The sequence below is a fragment of the Trachurus trachurus genome (assembly GCF_905171665.1).
Source record: "Trachurus trachurus genome assembly, chromosome: 16".
Lineage (NCBI taxonomy): Eukaryota > Metazoa > Chordata > Actinopteri > Carangiformes > Carangidae > Trachurus > Trachurus trachurus.
In genome coordinates, this window is record NC_139902.1 from 25,267,351 (window position 1) to 25,292,331 (window position 24,981).

At 44.2% G+C, this 24,981-nt stretch overlaps 1 protein-coding gene across 4 annotated transcripts in view; it reads left to right on the forward strand.

Annotated features, from left to right (window-relative positions):
* The window catches only part of rims2a (regulating synaptic membrane exocytosis 2a), a gene marked incomplete at both ends in the record, with an annotated part of 135,094 nt that overhangs the window by 52,024 nt on the left and 58,089 nt on the right, over positions 1-24,981 (forward strand). For all 4 annotated transcript variants that reach the window (XM_083990457.1, XM_083990456.1, XM_083990459.1 and 1 more), the window contains 3 exons: positions 14,631-15,580; positions 23,237-23,448; positions 24,745-24,864. In XM_083990457.1, coding sequence (XP_083846583.1) covers positions 14,631-15,580; positions 23,237-23,448; positions 24,745-24,864 — 1,282 coding nt within the window. The remainder of the gene's footprint in view (positions 1-14,630; positions 15,581-23,236; positions 23,449-24,744; positions 24,865-24,981) is intronic.

Below are 24,981 nucleotides of genomic sequence, written 5' to 3' on the forward strand. Positions count from 1 at the left end.
GTTACAGACGCTGTCTTATGCAATTACAATTAACCCACACAGCCCTTTGGTCTGAGGCTCCCGCTGCAAAGGTCTGACCGTGGGTTCATCGATTGAGACGTTGGCTTGTCAATGCCATTGAGTGCAGGAGAAAAGGTCTTTCTGCTGAGCACACAGGGACACAGCAAGTGGCTTTTTCATCTCACACAGAGGAAAAGGCCAAACTTTGTCACAAAGCTCGCATTTCTAAAATATGGTGAAAAATCCATCAGCTAGTGCTGCAGTTGTATTGGAAAATGTAAGCTACATTTTGCATCTGAATGGGCATTGTGCTGTCAGTTTGCAGGTTTACATTTTTGAAGTCACTTGAAGTTGTTGAATTTCTACTGTTTGCATCCTGACTGATAAGTTTGACGAGATTCACTCTGGGAATGAAGCAGCAGCGTTACACTGATACACCAGCATTAACAGTCATGTTCCAAAAACTTGTGTAATTGTCTCTTTTAATTATTTGGAAAAGCATCTTCCATATCCATTTGCTTGTTGGCCTTCCCGAACTCCTCAACTCTTGTATTTAACAGCGATCTTGTGTGTGTGTGTGTGTGTGTGTGTGTGTGTGTGTGTGTGTGTGTGTGTGTGTGTGTGTGTGTGTGTGTGTGTGTGTGTGTGTGTGTGTGTGTGTGTGTGTGTGTGTGTGTGTGTGTGTGTGTGTGTGTGTGTGTGTGTGTGTGTGTAATGACATCTCTACAAAAAAAGTGTTTCAGAAGAAAGCTGGGACGGCACCGTCTTCCCATTACGTTCAGCTTCCTGTCTGCCTGCAGGCGAGCCTTCTAGCAGCCGATCTGTTTGAGTTCAACTTCAGAGAGACTTGGATTGGGTGGTTGGGGGGTGGGGGGGGGGGGTAGTGGGAACAGTAGTGTATAGATCTCAAATATGCACCAAAATTAATAGCATTTCCAGAAAAGTAACTGAGAAAATGAGATAATCTCATGTGGAACCCATTTCACACACCTCCCATCCTGCAGTTCTCTGCACCCTCTCTAATGTCGCATGACGCTTTGCCCGGAAAAAGTCTTATTACTGTCTTAACAAACTTTTTTTTAGACTTTGCTAGCAAGTTACACACAGAAAAGCAAATTCAGACATTTGCAGAGTGCATGCAGTGGGACTTTGTGGTCGGTGCATCTTAGGCAGGACAACCAGTGAGTGACACTGTAAGTAGCAAACATGTTGATTTGATTAAGCCCTGGCCTCAGATACAGAGATGCACTAGGGTAACTTGGCTGCTGTAGCCTCCCTTCCTTATGGATGTAACATGAGAGTGCTTTATGCTTTCTCTGGCAACCTCCCATTTAGACCTCTGTTTGTGACAAGCAGAGCGGATGAACAGTTTGTGGCGTAGAAAAGAGTATAGATGAAATACACTTCATTCATTTGATCTCATATCTGTACATCTCACTTTAAAAAAAACTATTTATTTTGCAATAGGTCTCTAGTCCTCAAAATACTGCAGCCTCCTCCACCACACACAGTTTTTACTACAATAATACGCTGTAGTATTATTATTAATTTATAAATGATGTGTTAAAAATAGCTGCGGTGATGGTAAACGTGACCTGTGCTGGATTGCCCGAGGCACTATGCAGTGTGTACTGTTGTGGAACAAAGACATATTTAAATGGAAACGCTGCAGTGAAGTGGGCTCCCCCGTGTTTTTCTTGTGTTCTCTTTACGTAGTGTAATTGTCGTGCTCAGAAATCAAGAAAATACAAGAATCAAGCAATGATGGGATTTTAATATTCAAGGTATAATGTGTCCAAACCGAGTGTGAATTGGCTTTCAACTCCTCAGTTTGCAGTCGCCTTTTAAAAAAAAAACATATTTATTGTCTGTGACTTGTTTCCTCGGAAATTAACACTTTTGCTGCAGCCAAAGTCGAGCAGTTACTTTTAAAAACCATGAGAGCTTTAACTCTCGTGCTGTGTGGGATGTTTTTCTTTTTTTTTTTTTTTCCTTCAATGCACTAGCTCTCTCATGTAGATGTCATGGCTGCTTTTGACTCAAAAGACTTTCTGACATCTAGTAATGATGTGTTTGAAACCAGACTTTCCTGTGGTTTCATATGTATTTGTATATATATGTGACAGATGATTGCTATTAGAGTGAGCAGATTTTGTGGAGATATTTTATCCTGGCATTGGTAATACTAGAGGATGGTTTACCCTCCACACACACACACACACACACACACTCCATTTGTTCACACAGGACAGAACACTGCAGGGACGACCATGGACAAGTGTTATATGGGACAATAGAGGCCCAACCTTGAACTCAAAATGAAGAGCTATTTAGCCTGGACTCCATCACCATTTGTCAGCAATGATTGGACTATAACTAAAGAAACATTGCTTACCTCTCCGGCCACTCCTCCCTCCCTCCATCCCTCTGACTGGATCAGGCTTCCTGCAGTTCCTATGTCCCCTGTGCACACACCCCATTCGCCCTCCTTAGCCTTGTTGTATATTTGGTACAGGGAGGGCTTGGCTGTCTTCCGCGTCGTGCCGTGCTGCTGCAGTCTTATCTGTTGACAATAATAGACTCAGAGGAGTTGGGAGAAAAAGAGAGAGAAGGAGAAAGGTGGGGTGGGGTGGTGGTGGACTGATGTGAGGAGTCCAGACCAGCCTGAACCGTTGCTGGTTTTTCCCAAGAGGGTTGAGGGTCCGTCCAGGCCCAGAGATGTTATTTTGGGCAGCAAGGATTATTAAAGCATCCTCTGACTCACCCCTTAGCTTTTTTCATTACCTCCTCACTTTCTGTGCAGCCAGACAGCCGCGCAGCGTCACTGCCTTTGATTTCAAATGCAGCTTGCTCACTGGAATGAAAAATGCATACTTAGCAGAACCAAGAGGAAATGCATGTGTAGAGGGGAGTGTGCGTGTGTGTGCGTGTGTGTGTACGTGCAATTACTTGTGTGTCAGAGAGGGAACGAGATGTTGAGACCATGGTGGTTCTTGAGGCTTTTTTTTTTTCTCCGGTGCAGGAATACAGCCCAGTGTCAGATTACAATAGAATTTGCTGGGTTATGAAAAGCTCAACAAATCTCAATATGTTTTAACACAAAGGGCTTTATGAAAACGAACAATGACTGACAAGCGCTGAGCCGTCAACATGTTATAGGCTATATCACAGCGGCACACACCAAGATTCTCCACACCACATTCTCCATTGGATATTCAGTCAATGCTGGAGGGTCTTCACAGTCTTACTCATTGGCACCATGATTTTACCTGTGTGTGTGTTTGTGATCGTGCATAAGCGCTACCTTGCAGTTTAGCATAAAAACAACAATAATAATTTCCTTGACACTCTGTGGTTTTGTTTTTGCTGACTTCCGATGGTTTAACTTAGTTTGCTGCAGTGATGCAGCGTGTGCCAGGGTGTGTCAGGACACGATGACATCACCGTTGGGTGTGGCTACACAAACAGCACAGCACACTTTCTTTTTTTGACCACAACAGAGGTGGTCAGAGGTAAAACACAGGCTTTCATCTTTGAACTAGAGAGGGCAGCAGAGAGGCCGAGGACTTAATACTGCTGCAAAATGCTGCCATTCAGTCCGAACATGCTCGGACAATCCTCTCCTACAAATGATGTTCAGGTATTTATCATAAATATTATGAAACTGTTTACCTTATTACATCGCTGCATGGATTATTCTCAGAGGCGATGTGTTTTTCTACGAAGGAGTATTTTTATGACATGCACCTGAGCTATGGCGGCATGCAGACTGTACAACTGTGACACCAGGCCCATCTGTGGTTAGGTTTAACATTATGGTCCATCCTATTATAATTGAAACTGGACTTTTTTCTGTATTAAACCAGATCGAGACAGTGTTGGCTGCGAACACCCAGATGGAAAAAGAGCTGTTCTTTACGATGGCTTTGCTGTTTAAATACAGGGACTTGAACATAATTCTTCATCATGCTAAATGTTTGTACAGTATGACGCCACGACTTCCTATGTGTACCCAACAGCAACAAGAAAAAGGGAGGAAAGAAAAGAGAAAAAAAACACTTATGAGCTCCAGTGATCTGTGACCCAGCATAGGATGAACAAGAATAGATAATGAATATCACTCTGAAGTGGTATTTAAATGTAGACATTAGATGTTCTATGTTTTCTGTAAAACATGACTCCTGATCCTGCCTCTCAAAATATATTGGATGTATTTTATTTACTGTATTGTTTTGCACCAGAAGAGCTTCTTCCTGATAGATCTGCAGGCATTTGGACTCGACATAGGAAAAGCACAGGCACTAATAACATTAAGGAAGGCTCTGTCATATTTATGTGTCCCAGTAAGCCATGACAGTGTGGTAGCGAGCCAGCACGCTCAATGTCAGGACCCTGAAACTGAAGCAGCTTAACAGTTTATTAATTAAATTATTTACAGCTTGGACATCCCGCGGCCAAACAGTCTGATAACCACATAACGGCAACATCTGCTGTTCGATTCCAGTTCGATTAAAAAGACGTACACATGATGGTCCCCTCCTAACCTTTCTCTGAGGCGAGCAGCATCGTAACAGTCCTTACTTGTAGCTAATCTTAATGGCATACTCTGTTGGGGCTTGGCCTACATAGTGCGCTAGCGGTGCCTCTTCTTAAAAAGGAGACCTAACAGGCGGTGCAGTGCGGAAGATATATTAACCATACAGAGTATAAACATAGCATGAGCACACAAGGCACCAGTTGGTCGGCTCACAGACAGGAGGCTGGAGCCTCTGTTCACAGAGCCAATTAGCGAACACGCTCACAGATCTGCAGACTGTGTGAGCCGAGCCGATAGATGTGTGAGGCTGTACAACTTCTCTGTCCACTTGCTTCACACAAAACTTTCCACAGAGCAGGGAGGTGAAGGGAGGGAGTGGCTGCCATCTGTTACTGAGAATGCAACTCTGCTGTCTGGCATCAGGCAGTGTACAAGTGTATAGGGCTTATTGTTTATTTTCTAGAATAAAATAAAAAAACAGACAATCTGGTAATTTATCAGAGCGTATTCTGATGATTAAGAAAAAGGTAGAAAAGAAAAAAGGGGGGTTTCTAAAAAATGTTTTCTGCGAGTGTGAGAACACGATGTACTTCCACAATTTATTTATTTATTTTGATATGTGAAGGACTCTGTTGCACATTTATCAGCTCATAAACCCGTCTGTAGCCTCAGACACACAGGGACACATTGATCTGGCGTTTAAGAGACTGTCCTGTGAGCACAAGGTCAGAGGTTTGGCTGCTGTGATGAGCCTGAATGACTGTCAGATATTATTATATTATCACGTGTAAGGAGAACATGAGCAGGAGTGTCAATGTCTGACTAACACACACACATACACACACACACATGTTATATTTATACATATATTTTACTACCGTTATATTCTTTTGCAGCATGTCAATCACTCTTGCTTTTTCCAAGTCGTCGGCTCATACATGCCAGTTTGCCAGAACAGAGTGATGGCAGTGAATATTTTGTGAGCTGTGGCATTCATGGCAAAAAAAATAAAGAAATGCAACATTTTACAAATATTCAACTTTACCAATGTCACTCATCGTCCTTCTCCGACTCGCCGTGTCATCATTGAAGTCATCTTCTTGTCTCTCTGAGTGGCAGTCGGCTACACGCTACACTCAGAGGTACTTAGCCCCCCCTGACAGCGTGGTGATAAAACAACCGCATTGGTCCTTTACCAGTTCCCCTCCCTTCAACCTCCGTCCAGGGAAACATCGTGTCAACAGCCCGTCTCCCACCTGCCCTCCCTGACTCCACGCCGCCGTCAGTCAGCTGTCACCGCCGTCATCACAAACACATAGTAGCGTATCTGCAGTTGAACTCCAGAGTCCGCCTCATGGGAGGGCTGAGGTGAGGAGGGAGGGAGGGAAGACGGAGGGAAAGTGAATGAAGAAATGTGGTGACAGATTTTGGAAAGTGTTGAGGCAGAAGAGTGAAGAGAGAGATGGCGGCTGGAAGAAAGTCTTCAACAACTCTCCGACACAGTCCGTTACAACCCCCACACATGCAGCATGTAGATAACCAGGTCACTGAAAACCAGACATGTCTAAATGGTGCAGAACCGGGGAAAAAAAGTATTTGATCCTTTTTTGTTTTTGTTTTTTCTAATGCACAAAAATTATGAGGTAGAGAAATCTCTCCATCTCTCTCTCTCTATCCCTCCCTCTATAGCTCACTCGCTCTCTCCCTCCTCTGTATTTGATTTGATGCCTGAATATCCACCCTGTGGATAAAAAAAAAAACATAAACCATGTAATTTGTTCAGTTTAAGGATCATAAGACCTCAGGCTGAATGAGATTAGGTGAGACCTCCTGCTCTGCTTGTGATTGGTGATAGATGTGAGCTAGTAATCAACCAAGGAATGTAATCCCTTCCTAGGCAGAGGACTGAATGGCCAGCCAATCGCAGCGATCACATGATGACGGTGTTAAACCCGAAAGTCGGCTCGGTTTCAGGCCCCCAGAAGCCTTTGCAGCAGGGTCATAAACTGTGCCATTCATCTACATCCAGCAGAGTGGCGGGGCGACCGTGGGCGCAGCAGACCGACAGAAACAAAGCAGGTCACGCTGATGCTACAATATCATTTGGCCATGAGGAGATGCAGCTGAACTGTCGGGCGGCTGCAGGACTTTAACCCGCTCTGATTGCACGAGGTAACGGGGAGGATGGGATTCATTTCTTTTACTCTGAGGGGCGTCCCAGATACACAGCGGCCGGCTGAGTCAGTGTTGGAAGGTGACACTGCATCTGTAAATGTACCATTAGAGGCGTTTTTTCCTCGCCCTGTCTCTTCTTCTCTCCGACCGCTCTCGGTTGAGACAACGCGCATTCAGCTTGTTTTTCCTTCTGCTTGTGCTTTCTCTCTGGTTATCTTATTTCAATAGAGACCGTTCCAGGATGTATTGTTGTCATTAGCGGGCCAGATTCTCTCTAAGAGGAGAGCTCTGCAACACAGCACCACTCATTTGTTCTCATTTGACTTCTCTCCATTATCCGCAAAGTAGAGGTGGCACAATCCCCACGGGGGCAGCGTTGCATTTTCACCTTGATTGCTTTTGGCTTTCTTATTTAACACGTTCCTTCAGCGGCAGCACAGGCAAAGCAGACAGAGCTGGTGTCACCACACTCAGTTGGAGGAGCACTGCCGAAAAACTACATTTGCTGCTGCTACTGCTGCTGCTGCTGCTGTTGTGTGTAGATCATCCAGAGCCCTTTAGAAATAAAACAGGGGCATTTTTTTTGTGCTGGAGGAAAGAGGATTGGAAAAGCAAAAATATGGTCTGGTAGTAGGCAGTGAGTCGGGTGTGGGGCTTTGTATGAATCGGACTGGACTGCGTTTGTGTGGAGTGTTCAGTCAGAGGTTTGAACCAAGCAACTCTCCAGGATCTGACAGCTATGTTAAGTAAGGCTCGTTATATACATGTAGTTATTTCAACTCTTATAAGAGAAAAATGGACATGTGAACATTTTAATTGTATATCTTGTGTGCCACATATGTTATGTTAAGTATATATTTATAGCTGCCAGTTCATATATACAACACCTTAATCATTACGAAACAAGATGAAAGATAGTTGTTTAATTTCTTTCCAAACAACAGAGCATTACATTTCTTTGCCTCAGGGATAATTAGAAAGCAGCAGCTTCATCAGGGTGTTTTTTTTTTTTTTTAAATTTAGTTTTCATGGCATCACAAAGCTGTAAAAGCCTGAGCTTGTATCTATGCAATGCTGGATGAGGGCATTGTGGTGAGAGAATGAGGAAGTGTGTGTGTCAGCGTGCACATGCATCAAGGTGTCTATGCATGCAGCTGAGTGCACGAAAACCAGCAGCATCAGTGAAGGGTTCATCGCTTACAGAAAGCTTCCTCATTGACTTCCAGTTATTGATCTTTGCGCTTGTGGCATTTCTTTGGTTTGGTAAATGGAAATATCAACCAAAGCTCTCGGGGTATCTGAGGGTGCACATTGTCTAAATCGTCCAAGTCTGAAAATCTCAAAGAACAAGCTAATTCTCTCTAACTAATTCAGTTTTTGTTGGATAAAACCATGTCATCTGATTTTGTCCTCGTTCCTGCCGCTGTGAGAAGGAAGAGAAGCAGACAGATTGAGACAGTCTAAATTTTGCTTTCCACAATTAATTAAGCTTGCTCACGATTCTGTGCAGTAGGAGTTCATTAAATCTGTGAACTGACCAATCAGACGCACCGAATATACTGAATAGTTTTTAGCTTCTCTCAGCGTCATGTACACACATTAGAGCATTTTAATTACACAGGCCGAACGCAGTTATAAGCTGCCTTTTCTATGATGGTGATGGTGAAATGTGTTTAACGTTTTCTCTACTATTACTTAATTAAGTGTGAAGGTCAAGGCAGTCGTTCTATAAGTGCATTAAGACTATTTTACTCACTGAAATAGACAAATATTGTTATAAATAATCATAATCCCAGTTTGAGCAAATTCTTTTTTTTACATGAATAGGGAAAAATAAGACTATACTATAGTTTTGGTCTGTTCTGAAAAGCTGCTCTTAGTGTTCCCACTATTAATAAAGTGAGCTGTGTGTTGCAGATGCTGGTGTTTTTTTTTAAATCATAAACCCACATCAAATATTAATGGTTTGTGATCACAGGAGCTTTTCCTTTTGATTTTAGACCTTTCATCATACAGATGAAAGGTCAGACATATGACACAAACACAGAGTGTCATAGGTAGACTAGTACAGTCACAGACAGGAGCTATATAGGCTCTGGTTTCGGATGTTTCAGCTCAGTCTGTCAGAGCAGGAACACATCTGTCGAGGCGGAGTGGGACCTCTCATCACACCGCTGTATATCGGGGAAAAAATATCACCAATTGGTTTTTGTGTCATGTTGTGCAGAAAATAACAGCATATAAAGGTTTTATCATGGCGAGCATGTCGGGTCACTTCTAATCTTTTAGGGTTGCACTTTTTAATCTTTCGGGGTCATAGTGTAATCCCATGATTTTTGTGAGCCATGGATTTGATACATTATGCTGCTTTTGATAAGGACAGTGTACTTTAAAAAGATGATTATAATATTGGAATTACCTCCAGAGCACCGGAGGTGTATGCGGCCGCGCTGGCCGCAAAAACAGAAGCCAGGTTTACACAACATCTCAATATTGTCTGCTGCATCCTCTCTGATTCATAGTGAATATGAGCGTCTATCCCTCTGCACACACACATGTACTTTGTACTACACTCCTTTGCTGTGGGTGTCAAAACATTATCCTTCACAGCCTAATGACCACACCTTGCTATCAGGGTCATAGGTGCATGAATACATTTCCCCATGGTAGATATAAAAGTTCTACTGTCAGTCATAAAATGAGACCACTGTCACCCTCCCAGAATCGAATCACATTGTCTTGGCCGTCCTTGTCTGCAGCTGAATGAGGTCTTGCAGTTTGTACGCTGTCACAGCAGAGGGTTTTCTATAGTTAGCTCAGAATAGGACAACAGCAGTAACGAGGGCTGCTGTTATTCCCACAGCAGGAATGTAATGTACAGAACGGGGGCTTGCAATGCGTCCCCACACTCTGCCTCACAGACAGTGAACATGTCTCTCCATTGTCAGCCTGTTAGGATGAATCACTGCGGGTTGATCTGCTGCACAGTACACACCACGCTGCCTGCGCTGCTGCCACATCTGTGGTGACATCACGCACGCATCTCGCCATATAAGGAGGTGTGACGGAGGGAGTACGCCACCGCTTGCTTCGTGACTCTACAACTGCAGCAGCCAGGCATCTGTGCATCATCACAGGCATCACGATTCAGCAGCGCCGTCCACGCTTCAGCCTGACTATAGTCTTCTATAGCTGCATGCTTAGCTACAGGAGACAGTTGCCTTTCATCTCCTCCGCTTCATTTCTTCCACGCTGCCGCTAATTCTAATTCACACACGTTGTCTCTCTCCACTCTGTCTCCCGTCTGTGTCACTAAGGACGGGATGCAATTTTAAGATCAGCAGAGTGTGTCATGGCAGAGCTGTGGGGGGCTCAGAAGTATCTGCAGAGAGGCTATTACAGTAGCAGTGGCAGCTGGAGCGGTGGGGGAATAATGCACAGTGCGAAATTTAGTGCTGCGCCACCGCTCTGTTGTACTTACTGAAGGCTGGTTTAACGCTGACAACGTTAGCACCATGATGCAGATGCTGATGGAGTAGAGCGTGGTTGCTGGCTGCCGTAGACATTTCTCTGTTTGGACAGGAAGGACATACAAGCCTAAACAGGAGCGGGGGGAAACGTGATACTCATGTCAGGATGAGTTAGAGCTCGTCAAAGGGGCAGTTTGTTAACGGTTGTTGTACTGTAGGTGCTATGTGCATGTTCTATTTGCATGTGGGCTTTCCGGGTGTAGGATTTCAACACAACATCCCAGAGGGGACATTAGCCCCGAGGCCCCGGGGGCAACGCTGAGAGCCAGAGTGAAGCATTTCTCTAGGCAGCGAGTGCAGAGCGCATAAACCACTCACTCACCGACACAAACACACACGGAGGCATACACAAGTGAACACACGCACCCCCACACACACGCACATACTTACACACTCCTCAATCATCATTGAGTCACTGCTAGGAGATGCTTCTCATGCTCCTCACACACTCCTTCACCCCCCCCCAACCACGTCACGGCGCCTGTCCCCTACTCCAGCATATAATTTCTGCTGCCGCATCACTTTGGATTTGTGAATGAAGCTGCTGCTGCTCAGTTAGTGTCCAGGAGCAGATCATGAATAATGCAACAGCCCCTCATGTGTTTTCTCCAGCGGCGTCTGAGTCACTCATGAGGCTGTGTTTGGATGCAGAGGTGATGGGAGACATTTGTTCTGATGTGAAACAGAAAGGAGAAGTCACTCGAGTCAGTTGGCTGCTGCATCACAGACTTCAAATGTCCTTTTGTGCTTTTGTAGGTTTACGCCGTTAATGAAGATTCGTTCATTAAACTGCACACATCCATTAGAGCCTTGTTCTGTTTCCACTGCGTCTTTACTGCCAGAACTGCTGCAGTGTTTTTTTGCTCTTTCTCAATTTGCAAGAAGTCAGATGTCTTGATTCACTGTGGATGGAGTTGTGTGAGAGACAGTGGCATTTTCTCCCTGTGGTATCCTACCATAGCTGTGTCATTTCTGTCTTTGGATAAACATTTTTAACAGGCTTTTATTTAGTGAGTATCGACAGAAATGAGGAAATAAGACGCACACAGCAGTCACCAATTCTTGTTGTTAATCACATGTTCACCAGAAACAGGTCATCATCATAGACAAATTAAGTAGTTGGTTTACATATCCATAGAGCTGCACTAAGATATTAACTCTCAGTGGTTGTTGCAAAAAAATTCAGTTCAGTCATGAGAATAAAAATATTGCTAATCACTTTAATATGAATTAGTTTTTTTAATTGCACCTAGCAACAAATATGGGAGCTTTTGGAAAAGCTTCTGCTTTTTCCTGCAGTCAAAGAGAGTTATCTGTGTGTGAGGTTGGACTTTTCCTCTCCTCTGTGCTGCTGACCACATGATTGAGCCCCGTACTTTATCTCTGCGTGATCATTTAACAAGTAAATACAGTATAGAGGATTTCAAAGCAGTGTCTTTAACTTGATTGTTTGGTGATGTGGTCAGACGACATCATGGCTATAAAATCAGGATTTTAAGCAGCCGCTTGTTAATCCCAAACAGAAATAGAAAAAGGTGTAAATGTTCTGTAGAACTAACTGCTTCATTTGGAGCTTGTCTGTATTAAAACGTATATGTGACCACAGACGGCAGGAGATAAGCAGTAAGAGGTAAAGAGCTGAAACCAGCTGACACTAGGCAGAATGCAAATACAACACGGTCCAGCCATACAGTGGGTTTGACCCAGTCTTGTTCTGAAAACAGTCTGAGATTGAGTTGTCGTCTGTGAACAACACAATGAACTAAAAGAGGCTGAATTGTTGTGTAGCGCTGAGGGGAACTGCAGGATCAGGTGATGTCCGGCTCCTTTCACATACTGTATACACAGAAAGAAGAATTAGCCAAGCGCTCTCTGTGTTCATAGGGATGTTGTTGCTGTGTGGTATTTTAGGATTTTGCTGCAGCCTGACCAAACAATTGTGTTTTTGTGTCCTCTCTCTAGTCTTAAGTAAATCTTGCTTTTATGTACTCGTGTTGCTGGGATGCACATTTGTGCTGCTTCATTGTTCGACTTCTGCCCCTCTTTAACGGCTCATATTTTAACTGTACACTGGTTCATGAACTATACACGAGGCCCATTCATCACTCGATCCCTCGCCGGAGCCGGCACTTCACTTTGGCGAGATTACTCTGTGTTCAACACAGAAATTCAAAACAGAGAAGACAAAAAGCATCTTTACCCACTACTGCATGTGCCTCGCCACAGTGCTGATGTCTTGTGGTCTGTACATTCATTATACTCTGACTGTGATCCAGTAGGCAGGGACCAAACCTCCTCTGTGGTTCAGTGAATCAGCCAATCACATGTGAGGAGCCCTTACCTTGGCCACTGAGCAAGGCTGGCAGCAATGATTTATGAAGCCCTTTGAAATTTATGGAAAGTTGTCACGTACAAAATTAAGGGAATGCTTCACAGAGCTTTTTGCTCACCAAAATGTCATTATTATTTTGGTGGAAAAGTGGGAGAAATGTAGGAGAAAAATGGCTTATGAATAATTGATTCTGAACAAAAGAATAAATGCATTAACACACAGTTAGCCTCCTCCAGGCTTTTCATCCACTTCCTGGCCGGTTTCCTCTTTGACAATTGGACAATGATAAAATGAGTGACAGCTAATTTTAGAAATCTGGGACTGCTGACTGTAACCATACTTCAAAGAATTCATCTTAGCAAGTTATTTCACACAATTTCCAGCCTAACTGTCGTCACAAAGCGGACCGCTCTGTATTATCACAGCCAGGACAAATGATTTTGGACAGCGTTTGAATCAAAAAGTATTAGTCCAATCACATCATGATTTTAGTGTACATTATTAGTAAATGTACATTATGTATCTGATTGACAATGACATTGTATCTATTATCCACAGGGAGGTTCTGATGTTGGAATAAATAAATGTGTACCTTCATAAATTCAGACCAAACTCAGACACATTGTTATTGTCTCTCCACATCCCCTAATGTCCATTGTATTGTGCACACAGATACAATCTGTGAAACTCTGAATCATTTATCAATGCACTGCTCTCAGTACGCTGTCTTGTTCCTCATCTCCCTCCTCCTGCAGAATCACACACACACACACACGCACACACGGACTCACGCTATTAATTTGGAAATACAAACAGGTCATATCCAGGCAGGCTCTGTTGTTAATCTTGTGTCATCCTGTTGTTTATAATGCATTGCAAATGATGATGATTTAAGCACCTATATCAACAAAGTAATCAGATGCTATCAAAATGAAAATGAAAAATTGCCTATGGCACTAAAAGAGTTCAATATTAGATACAACGTTGTCTCTGTAATAACTGTGCGCAACCCTCTAGATCAAATTAAATAATCAGGATTTTACAGGATTATGGGATTTTAACTGCATGGATGTATGTTTTCCTCATGTGGATTTTTGTTGCAGATATTAGGAGAACGCAGGCTGCAGAGCTGTCTGCATTACATGTCGTACTGTTGAATTAGGTCAGCTGGAGGTGTTTTCCTTGCACATATTTTCTGCAAAAAATCTGAAGTTTCCGCAAGATGTGTTCAAAGGAGAGCACCAGTCAGCCATGTTACAGAGCAGCATACTGTGTAGTGTCTGTTGCAGCGAGCGGAGGAAGCGGTGCTGCATCCTGCTGCTTACTCTCATTTCTCCCTCTCTCTTTCTGTGTATGTGTCTGTGACAGAGACAGAGCAGGCTTTCATTAGGTTTTGACAGGGACTGAAACCGAGGCAGCGCAGGGCAAAGTAAAGTGAAGCGAAGCTGTAGACTGAAGGCTTCAGCCTCAGTAGTTGTAGCTCTGAGATGTGTGATGAAGCTCTGTGAGACTCCTGTCTGACTGATACCTCACATCTCCACCTGCACACAAAGCAGATCCACCGTGTGCTCGCTGGAAATGTGATTGAGCAGCGTCAATATGCGCACAGGGTCAGATAAATGTTAATATGTGCTGTATTAGGGGTGGGAGAAAAAATCCCATATCCCAATTCACATAAATATCGCGATACCCTTTTTTTTTTGTTGAATTTTTTAAAAATATTGTGCAATGTGCATGTTAGCCTTTTTCACATACAGAGTCAAAGAGTACAGGTTTTGAAAAGGGTTTAAGTTCACTTTATAATGGAGTATGTTAATTTATAGGCTCCTACAGTATTTGTGTGCAGATAAATGTTAAAAATGCAGACTAAAAATCGAGAGAATCGGCAATATCGTAGAATTGCAATTTAAATCGAATCGCCATCCCAAAAATCGTAGAAGAATCGAATCGGGAGAAAAGCATATATCGGGAGAATAGCCCTATGCTGTATATTAAAAGCATCAGAGAGAATTCAGCTTAAAGTAAAATAAATTCCTCTCTTTTGTTTGATCCACAGGAAACGAAGCCCATCTGCATCCAGGGATCCAAACCAAAAATACGACCAAAGGGAGGGGGGTGACCACTCACAGTATGCCCCGACGGACGGCGGCATGCCCAGATCACCGTCTGACTATGGGGACAGGGACCCTCGGCGGGCTCCGCGGGGCCCACACATGTACCCAGACGTGGATGCGGCGCGGATGGGCTACCGGGACCGGCGGGGCCCCGGACGCTGGCACTCCCAGGAATACCCGCTGGACCAGGAGCTAGACGGACCGCCCAGCGAGTATGACCTGCAGCAGCAGCGCCAGGACGAGTTCCAGGCGCGCTACCGCAGCGACCCCAACCTGGCGCGCTACCCCATCAAGCCGCAGCCCTACGAGGAGCAGATGAGGATGCACGCCGAGGTGGGCCGCCTGAGGCACGAGCGCCGCCACAGCGACGTCTCCCTGGCTTACACGGAGCAGGACGAGCCCGGCCCCATCCGGCTGTCCCGACAACATCTCACCGAGCGCCGGCCGCCTATGGTGGGACAGCGCTCCTACTCCGTCGACCGCTCCTCCCCGGGGCCCATGGGACCCGGCCTCGGAGGTCACAGAACCTCCAACCACAGCCCCCCAACGCCACACCGCAGCCCCGTGCTGGGCGGTCGATCCGGGGACCTGCGGAGGGGAGACCCGGGCGTGGGCGGGGATCCCATGAGGAGGCAGCAGCACCACTTGGACCCCAGCTCGGCCGTTCGCAAAACCAAGAGGGAGAAGATGGAGAGCATGTTGAGGAATGACTCTCTCAGCTCGGACCAGTCGGAGTCGGTGCGCCCGCCACCCCCGAAGCCCCACAAAACCAAAAAGGGAGGGAAGATGCGGCAGGTGTCACTGAGCAGCTCGGAGGAGGAGCTGGCCACCACGCCGGAGTACACCAGCTGTGAGGACGTGGAGATAGAGAGTGAGTCAGTCAGTGAGAAAGGTAGGGGCCACACACAGCAGCCTCTCTCTGTCTCTACTGTGTTTCTGTTACTTTTTACTGTTGATAAAGCTTCATTTAGTATTTATGTCACATCATACAAACTGCTCCAAGATATTTACATGCTAATGCTAAGAAATTATGTCCTAGTTATTAAACACAATGTTGTTGGAAAATCTGATTTGATCTAATTATTGTTTAATTATTCCTGCTGTCTCATGTTGATAATGATTTTTGATTCATGCAGCTGTTGACTCAGATATAACCTTCAGATCCCCCAGTCTACAGTCTGTTTATGTGCTTTGTGTGTTTGTCTGGTTATATCTGTATTTATATGTGTAGGGCTCATTATTTTCTGTTTTAAAAAATCTTAGTTTTACTTTTTAAGCTCTTGGAAGTGGGCAAAAAGAATGAATGAAAATAGTAATGCAATCATTTTGTAGATTTACAGTTAAATGTTTTTTCCTGTTCCATAATTAGCAGCTCATTTGCATCTTATCCACATTTTTCCGCCTCAGTTTCCACTTTCTGAGCCGTGAATTCCTTTAAAAGACTTTGGTTATAGTAAACTGCAGTAAACAGTAAAGTCTTTGATGTGTGTGGTAGCTTTGGTTTAAACCAAACAGTTTCTTCTATAAAATCCTGGCATCCACAATAAATAAAAAAAAAAGACCAGAAAATAATGAGCCTTATGTATGTGCAAAGTTTGTTACGTGTGATTTTACTCTCACAGCTCCAGCGCCTTTGAGGACGCGACTTGTGCGCTCATGAGCCAGATATGTTTCAGTGTGGATGGGTGTTATGTGTTTTTAAATGAATGTAATGCTACTGCTCTCAAGGCCTAATCCTTTTGCCGCTGCTGGCACACTTTGCCGGGTCCTGCCACAGCTGTTTCACATGATCAGTCTGTTCTAATGGACGCTGTTACATAACTGACAGACAGAGGGAAGCAAGGAGAGGTCTGGGGTGTGGGTGTCTAGTGGAATAAGGTAAGCTGAGTAAATAACAGTAGAGTATTTTATTGGGTAGTTTTATGTCATCACCGCTGCATATAAATGAATGGATGTTATTAGAAAAAGGTACTGAAAGCGCAGAGGGTGATATATATTTTCCGGTAATATGCTGTACCTCCTCAGTTAGCGTTGACTTCCTGACTTCGATACTGCTTTGTTACCACACTGCTGGTGTCATTATTTGTAACTGATCCTATAGCTGAGGGTTGATGGTGAAGAGGAAATAGCATATCTTTGCTCAGGGTTTATTGATGCCAGTTCTAGGGTTTTTCACTGCTGCTGCTTTTTCAAATGAACTCTATAGATGTCACTTCAATAATTGTAATAATGATTTCTACAACCGGTTGGTCCACTTTAGTACAGTGTTTCTAATTGAAGGTATATGGTTGGTACTGGCTTTGCTGGACCTGTCTTGCCATTCAACTACAACAGGAAAATAGAAATGGACATCAGATCGCTCATTGCAAATGTCCTACCTGCTTAGAGACGCAAGCACACTTGTCCAAGTGTATAAAAACACAGTGGCAAGCAAACAGTCAGAGTGACTGAATTAAATGCCACTTTGCATAGAATCAACCGCAAAAGCAATTGTTTAGGCTGTTAGCTTCTTGACTGCTCCACCTGGTTGACAGCTGTTGTAATTGCAAATTGATTTTATTGTCAAACCTGTAATTACGGAGGCCTTTACCTGAGAAATGTTAAAAGCAGCAAACAGAAAGCAAAGGAAGAGGAGCAGCTGACATATGAAAGAATAAAAGACAGACAGGAGGAGAGTACAGCGGCACAGTTTGCTTTTGTCAGTAGCACTGGACCAAAGCACCTGCCACATGCTCGAAATGTTTAATCTAGAAGAGACTGGAGGAATTCAGTTGGTCTGCTGCGTTATGTAACTGTTCTCCTCACCGAGGGAAGCAGCACCGGCACTACATTATTGATGTGGGAGTTTCCAGGTTTCCAGGTAGCCATGAAACAAAAATAGGAAGAAAAAAAAAAAACAGCCTGTTGTGAGGGTCAGAGTTTCTGTTGTTTCTGTCTGTGTCTGTCTGCCTCCTCCACAGGTCAGCCTGAGTGGGAGAGGAGGGGGAAAATAAAGGAGGGAGTTCAACTATTGACCTGAATAAGTATAGCTATATAACATTCTCGGCTGGTTTTGTAGAGCAATCTCTGCTCTTTATTTAGGTATAATTGGCGGTTTTATTAATTTATGACATAATTAAGGCGGCGGTGATATGGTGCATGCAGGGAGTCTAATAAATGGTTCAGAAAATTCTACTGAATCATTTATTTTAAACCTGTGTCCTTATTTGCACTGTCAGTTATATAACAGACAGCAGAGACGCGATCCAAACTTTAGGCTCCCGACCCGCACATGTGAAATATTCTGGCAAGTATTAATATAATCAATAAAAACCTTATATAATAATGTCAGATATGCAGCTATAAAGATAGATCAGCCCATTTTCAGCGGTTATAGCATGGCGTAGCATGTATTTCAGCCGAGCCAGGTTTCACAGCTGGTCTAGATGCTCCTAAGAAAGAAGGATGTACATTCACTTTTTACACTAAAAAGCCTAAAGAGAAGCCACAGCGGATAAGCAAAGCATTAACTACAGTTGCATGTGAGGCTACAGTCAGTGGGAGCGAGACGAAAAAGAGGGCAGAAAGCATCTTTTTGGACATATGTGGCCCATCAGCGACTTGGGCTTTGTGCACTCAGCTTGACTCAGTGAGGAGATGAGATGGGTGTGTAGCAGCAGCAGGCTAAGCAGGGTGCATGGCATGCTTCCGACTCTCCAATACCCCACGGGGGCCTCTGAGGGTGGAGGAGGGCTTGATGGGATAGGAAGCAGGGGAAACCAGAGGGGAGGAGGAGGAGACCGGTCGGAGAAAGGGTGTGCCTGCTGTAATGGGCCTGGCTCGTGCCTGCGAGCACTAGAGACTGATTTATCACGATGGCCTCTCCCTGTGTTTTCCTCTTTATTGATTCCCCCTGACATGCAGCCTCATAATAGTGCCGAACAGACAGAAAAGGAGAGGCTGGCTGGCTAACTACAGCTGAGGGGTGAACATTGTATAGTGACAGCCTATGTTACATCCTCATTAATGGCTTCTGGGATCAGTTTTTGCATCTCACTAAGTCCGTTAGATTTGAAGGCTGTACTATGAAGCTTGTTGTTCGAACAATATTCATATTAATTTAATCCGTTAACACCTCGATTGGAATCTGTGTGTTACAATACCCCCATCCCCCACCCAGAGGATCAACATGACACTGTATCACCTTCCTAGCATGGTGACTCTGTTTAAACATACACACTGTTTCACCCCGGCCTCTTTCCTGCTCTTGCCCCTTGAATTGTAGTAAAAACAGCATCAATAATTAATGATCCAATTAATAGTTTACACTGGTTTTTATTGAGCTGTCAAAGTGATGGAGAGCCTGCTGGTGGTGAACTCCGCCACTGCCTGCGCTCTGCCGTTGCCCTGAATCAGCACTTTGCCGGGGCCTCGGAGCCGGGGCGAAACGGCAGGGCCGGGCGCAGACTGCTGATGCTCACAATTTATGGCCGTGATGAGTTTCCTGCTCCCTGAAAAACCACACAGTGCCTCGCTGGGGATCAGTGCCCAATTGTGGCGTGCCACTGTTAATAAAGCTTCGGGGAAAGAAAGGGGAAAGGCTGCTACGTGCCTCCATGCTGGCGCCCACTCAGATCCTCCTTGACAGACACTGAGGGTGGGCGGGCGAGGAGGCGAGGAGGCTGCTGGAGGAGGAGGAGGAGGAGGAGTGTGATGGGAGGAAGAACAGGCACAGGTGGAGGTGAAACTGTGATGGTATAACCTTGAAATTATCCACATAGAATCTGACTGTAAATAAAGACAAAATAGACAAATAAATCAAAGCTCTCTGTCTCAAAATACACTTAAAGGTCTGAAGTCTGAATTGAAACGTGGATTTGGAAAATCCTTCCACCCCTATTTTTATGAATGTTTCCTTCCTTCTGTGCCTGGTTACAAATCTAAGCCTTAAGCTATTTGAACTGCAATGGCCACATTAGGCAAGTGACTGGAGACTGTCTACCACTCTGAACTGTGCTCTGGTGTTTACGCTGCCAACAGAGTAGCGACTGGGAGGCGAAGAGGGTAATCACTGTTGTCAGCTGTTGGTTAGAGGTCCGCAGAGGGCAAAGCCTGTCTGGGGACATCCATAATGTTTTATCACAGTGCATAACTGTGTACAGTAAGTAGTTATAGCACTCCCCTAGACTGATGGATGGATAGTGATAGCAGGGGGTGAGAGAGGGAACGAGGGCACTTTCTTTGTTTGGCTTTTGCCACTTAGTCACAACCCTGATGATGAAGATCTAAATACACCACAGTGAAACTCTATGGCAAATAATGATGCTGTGGAAGATATGCCAAAGCAAACATTAACCATGTCTTTTGGCAATCATTTGTATAATGTTGATTAATTGTTGAGGTATGAAAAGACAGGTTTTTAGGTGTGCTTACTGTTCTTTTTGCCTTTACTGAAGTGGCCCAAATGATATGGCAAACTGGTGTGAGGATGTAAATGGGAACTTTGGTTGTAATAAACTTTCCTTATCCTTTAACCATTATGTTATGCACCGTGTTTCTGCATCAGTTGTGTGTCTATTGCCACTTTGTTAGACGACATGATGCTGTGGCTATATTTATTCACAGTGGCACTATCTTTACGCAGCGTTCCTTCCTCAATACATCTCTTTTTTTTCCTATATTGAAAATCCCCTCCTCTTTACCCTTGTGCGCTCCACTCCCCCATCGCCTCATCCTCTACATTCAGAAGTATATGCAGTCTATTTTTATGCCTTTTCCATCAGACTTCCCTGATTTCCCTGAGATTGAATCCTCAGCCAGATAATGCCTGAAGGAGGCCCGTCCTGTATAGATCCATTAGGCTCTCCAGCTCTTTGCAGGGGAAGTGAAGTGTGGGAAATGTGATGTATATGGCTCAGGGGCTGCGCAAACACAGTGTTTTCAGACAGCCGTACCTGTGCCCACGGCTCTGAGGTTCACTACAGCTACATACATTCATGCAAACCCCCCAAGTATATCAACAGCACATGTACAAGTGGAGGGCCGGTGTCTGCCGAGTGCCTGTCAGCACCAAATAGGCTTTCTGTATTATTTAAATGACTCATCTTTTATATGCTTTAATAAGAGCAATTTCATGAGGACCATTTCTTAATACACGTTATTACTGAATTGTAAAATGACTTGCCAGTGTAAGCGAATAACATTTAAATGCCCATTGCCTCCACATAATGGGGTGTTAAATGCAGAGATATGCCACACACTAAGGTCCTGGGACAAAGAAATCACCACTCCTTCAGCAGTCAGACAGAAGTCCCTCTCTGAAAACCCAAATTATTATTTTTATTTTTTTTCAGCTGGACGGCCTCCACCCTCAGCGCTCTTTTCCTGTGTACCACTCTCCATTGGGAATCTTCACACCACCTTTGGATTCAATATTTTTTTTACTCTTTTTAATTAGCTTGGATTTTTAAGCCTCTTAATCAAATTGAAAGTGCTCTCCATCTCTCTGCTCTGTGCATCCACATGGGAAAACAGGGCAAATCCTATACAGTGACAAAGTTAGTTCTGCAGACATGCGGCTCCATCAGATCTAATGCTCACAATGAGTTTCTATTTGTTCCAAATATCAGTGTGTATTCTCTGTTTCCTGGTGCCTATTTATCATACCTGCTGCAGTGTAGCTTCTTCCCCCTCTTAGGGGTTTTACCACCAGCGGTTTCTCTCTGACCCGTCAGCTGGATTGATTAGAAAACGAAGAAAACTGTCCCAGAAACCTGTTATTCCCCGTTTATATTTCTCGAGGCTGCGTCTGCTGATGCTGCTACAGAAGTTGTAATCAGAGCCACATCTTTAAAAGCTTTCCCTGATGCACTTTAGATTGAGGTCAGTTAAGGCATGTGTGGCACTCACTGGGATCTGAATCACCCAGTTACACATTAGAGATGCGCCCTGCTCCCTCCCACAGATGCACTGCTGTAGTATAAGATATCAGCATGCTAACTCTGTTAGAACAAAATGTGCATTGTTGTCTGTTGGTTTGAACTGAGGGTCCCTGCTGAGGCGTTAGCTGTTTCTATAAAGACAGAGCTGAGTAATCAGGGAAATCTTTATGACTGTGCACTGACATACTGCCATATAGATCATGATGTGCCTGGTCTTGGGATCAGTTTAATTAGATCATGATGGCCAGAATAATTATGACACTAAAACATAAGACGTTTACTTTGTGAAATTTAGTCTGTTTTTCCGAATAGGTTCAAGTTTTTATTTAATTATTTAAAAGTGTTTAACATACTGTATGTCAAGTTAGCAGAGGTGATCTTTGCTTCAGACAAGGTGCCTCACGGTGCAATAAGTGATGATGCACACTAAATGCTTGAGAGGCAGTATCAAAATTAAAACCAAATTTCTCATATTTTGCAAAAAACATATAATCTTTCCACCAGTGAGAATGTTTGATCCTTAACTGCGATGAAGACGTGTAAGAACCTGAATTAAAGGGGTAAAATAAGAACCTCTCCTCTCCTCTATAAAGCAAAACAGCTGAAACCAGTTGGAACAATCTCAAAATATCAAAATGCATGTGGCAGTAAATCATTAACATTTTTTAATTCTGAATGTTAGAGTTAACAAAATTAAGAAAATTACCATTATCTAATTTCTCCTCCTGTCTGTGCTGAATTTTCATGTCAGTGGCTCTACAAGATGAGTTTTCCTATGATTTACTGGTGTTACATGTGTCAGACTCTTCAACTAGTTACTCTCACTTGTCTGTAGGTACTGTATGATGACTGCTGCTAGTTAGCTAGTCGTGTCCGCCCTGGCCTGCTGTGGAGGCACCAGTTTGTTTTTAGGATTGAATCCATGCGCTGCAGAGAAAACAAGAAAAAATGGCAATGCAGGAAAAAGACCAATGGTCCTGGATGTGAAAATGGAGAATTGTGTGGCTGAGAGTGCAGGCAGTGTGTGTCCTTCTCTCACTGCACAGTGTTGAGATGGTGGAGTCAGTATTGATCCTTCATGTTATGTATTATGATCTGAGCTACATCTTTCTTTCTCCACAGGGCTCATAGAAATGCACACGGTGATCACCTTTTGATTTTGAGCTTTCTGTGTTAGCGCGTGTGCTGAAACAAATGTCTGTCTGGGCGTCTTGTTTAGTCCTGAGTGTGTATTGTGTGTGTGTATGTGTGTGTGTTAACGTCTGTATGTTTGGTCTGTGGTGTCCTCACTGGCCCCTCTCGCTGTCCTCTCTTGTGTATGTGCGCCCTTTACCCCCCACCTTACAGGAGATTTGGATGGCCATTGGTGGGACCATGCGTCTTGGCATAGCAGCGAGGCCTCACCAATGTCTTTGGTGAGACATGTGGAGCCCTGCCTTGACCTCCCTCCCCTCCCTCCTGCCCTGTAACCCCAATCTCTCTCTCCCTTTCTCTGTCTCTCTCCCCTCCCATGCCCCCCCTCCCCCTTTCTCCAAGAGTCTTTTGTCATTTCATGTTTCCTTCGTTTTATTTACACCTTTGCATGTTGTTTTTCTGTTTTTCTTTCTGTTTTTATCCCACACCTGTAGGGGACAGTCAAAGGGGAAAAAGAAAAACTATTGAGCAGGCATTTATGTCCGAGCCGACACACACCTTATCTGAGAGGCAAAAGAAAATGGTGCGCTTTGGGGGACACTCATTTGAAGAGGACTTGGCATGGTGTGAACCGCAGGTTAAAGACTCGGGAGTTGATACGTGCAGTAGCACTACCCTAAACGAGGAGCATAGCCATAGTGAGAAGGTACTGAGACAATCTAGCCTGCATTTTGTTATTATTTACCTACCCATCCAGTCTTTGTTTGCTCTCTGTCACTAAGTGTAAATAGGTGAGATGTTTGTTTTTTGGATTTCATTTGACGTATGAATTGATTTCTCTTGCGATTTCGTTTCCTTTTTTTTTTTGTTTTTCGGTTACTTTTGGCTCCACCTTGCTTTGGTGTTGCCGAAAAACCCTTTTGGGAGCACCCCTCTTTGCTTGCTACTTGTACTTGCTGTTTTGCTCTCCAAACAGAAACTACACATCTTACAGTAGTTGTTAAAGAAACGCATTGACACACAACCTCTCTGTTTGTCATGGCACACAGGAATGTGGGTCTCTCCTAGTTGCATGCTCGTTCTCCTCCGTATGTTGTGTTCTTGCTCTGCAGCGGTCCTGTTTAGTGCAGTGGGAACACCTTTACTCAGGCCCGTCCCTGTCACTCTGCTGCCCTACCCCACAGCACCCAGTCCAGACAGAACCTGCCTCCTGCCCAACTTTCCATTCACTTCTACAGCAAAACTCAAAATTACTGTAAAAGCACAAAACAGGGAAGATTGGATTTGTTTTGCACAAAAACTAAAACATTTGTTTTTCTTTTTTCCCTTCCACTGCCGCATCTGTGATTCCACCCTCTCTCTGTGTCTCATGGCTTTACTCTGTGCTTTCTGTTTTTCATCCTCTCTGTTATTTAAAGTGATGCCTCATAGTCTGCCTCATTTGTTCTCGTATCATAGATGATCTTTTCCCCCCTTTTTTTCGTTGTCTGCCACCCCCTCACCACTCCACTTGATGGTGGTTGTATGTGTGTAGTGAAGCACTGGAGTGAGACTCTGGTCTTCCTGCTCCAGTTTGAAGAGCTGGTTTGAGGAGGAGTGTTGGGGCTGCTTGCTTTACTCTGCATGGGGCGCTGCATGAGCTCACTCCACCTTCACACTGGCAGGTTCACACAAGCTCTGGAAGTAACATCTAATGTTACTGTTGAGCTCTATTTATGAGCTGTAGTTTGCTGTAAAAGTTGTCTACTTTTCATCAATACTTTTGTCCATAATAACCCTTAAATTACAATTTAAATAACTGAACAGATTGCTATAAAAAAAAAAAAACCCACTAAGTTGTATTGCCAACAAAGCTTGTGTGAACTTTCTCCCCCCGAGTGAATAAGTACTCCCCCCCCTGACCCCCTTTCACTGTGGACAGTTGTCTGCTTTGGTCTGAAGTGATCAAATTCAAGTGGATGAGTTGTTAAACAAAAGGTGTGTTGTCGCTCTGACCTTGTAGCACCCGGTGACGTGGCAGACGTCCAAAGATGGGGATCGCCTAATAGGGCGCATTTTGCTCAACAAGCGAATGAAAGATGGAAGTGTGCCTCGAGACTCAGGAGCTCTGCTTGGTCTGAAGGTGAGCTTATCATGTCTGCGTGTGTGTGTGTGAAGGTGAATACCTTTGCTCTGGCGCATCATGCTACTTCCATCAAAGCCTCTTAACATACATACTATTATGAATTTGAAAGACCTG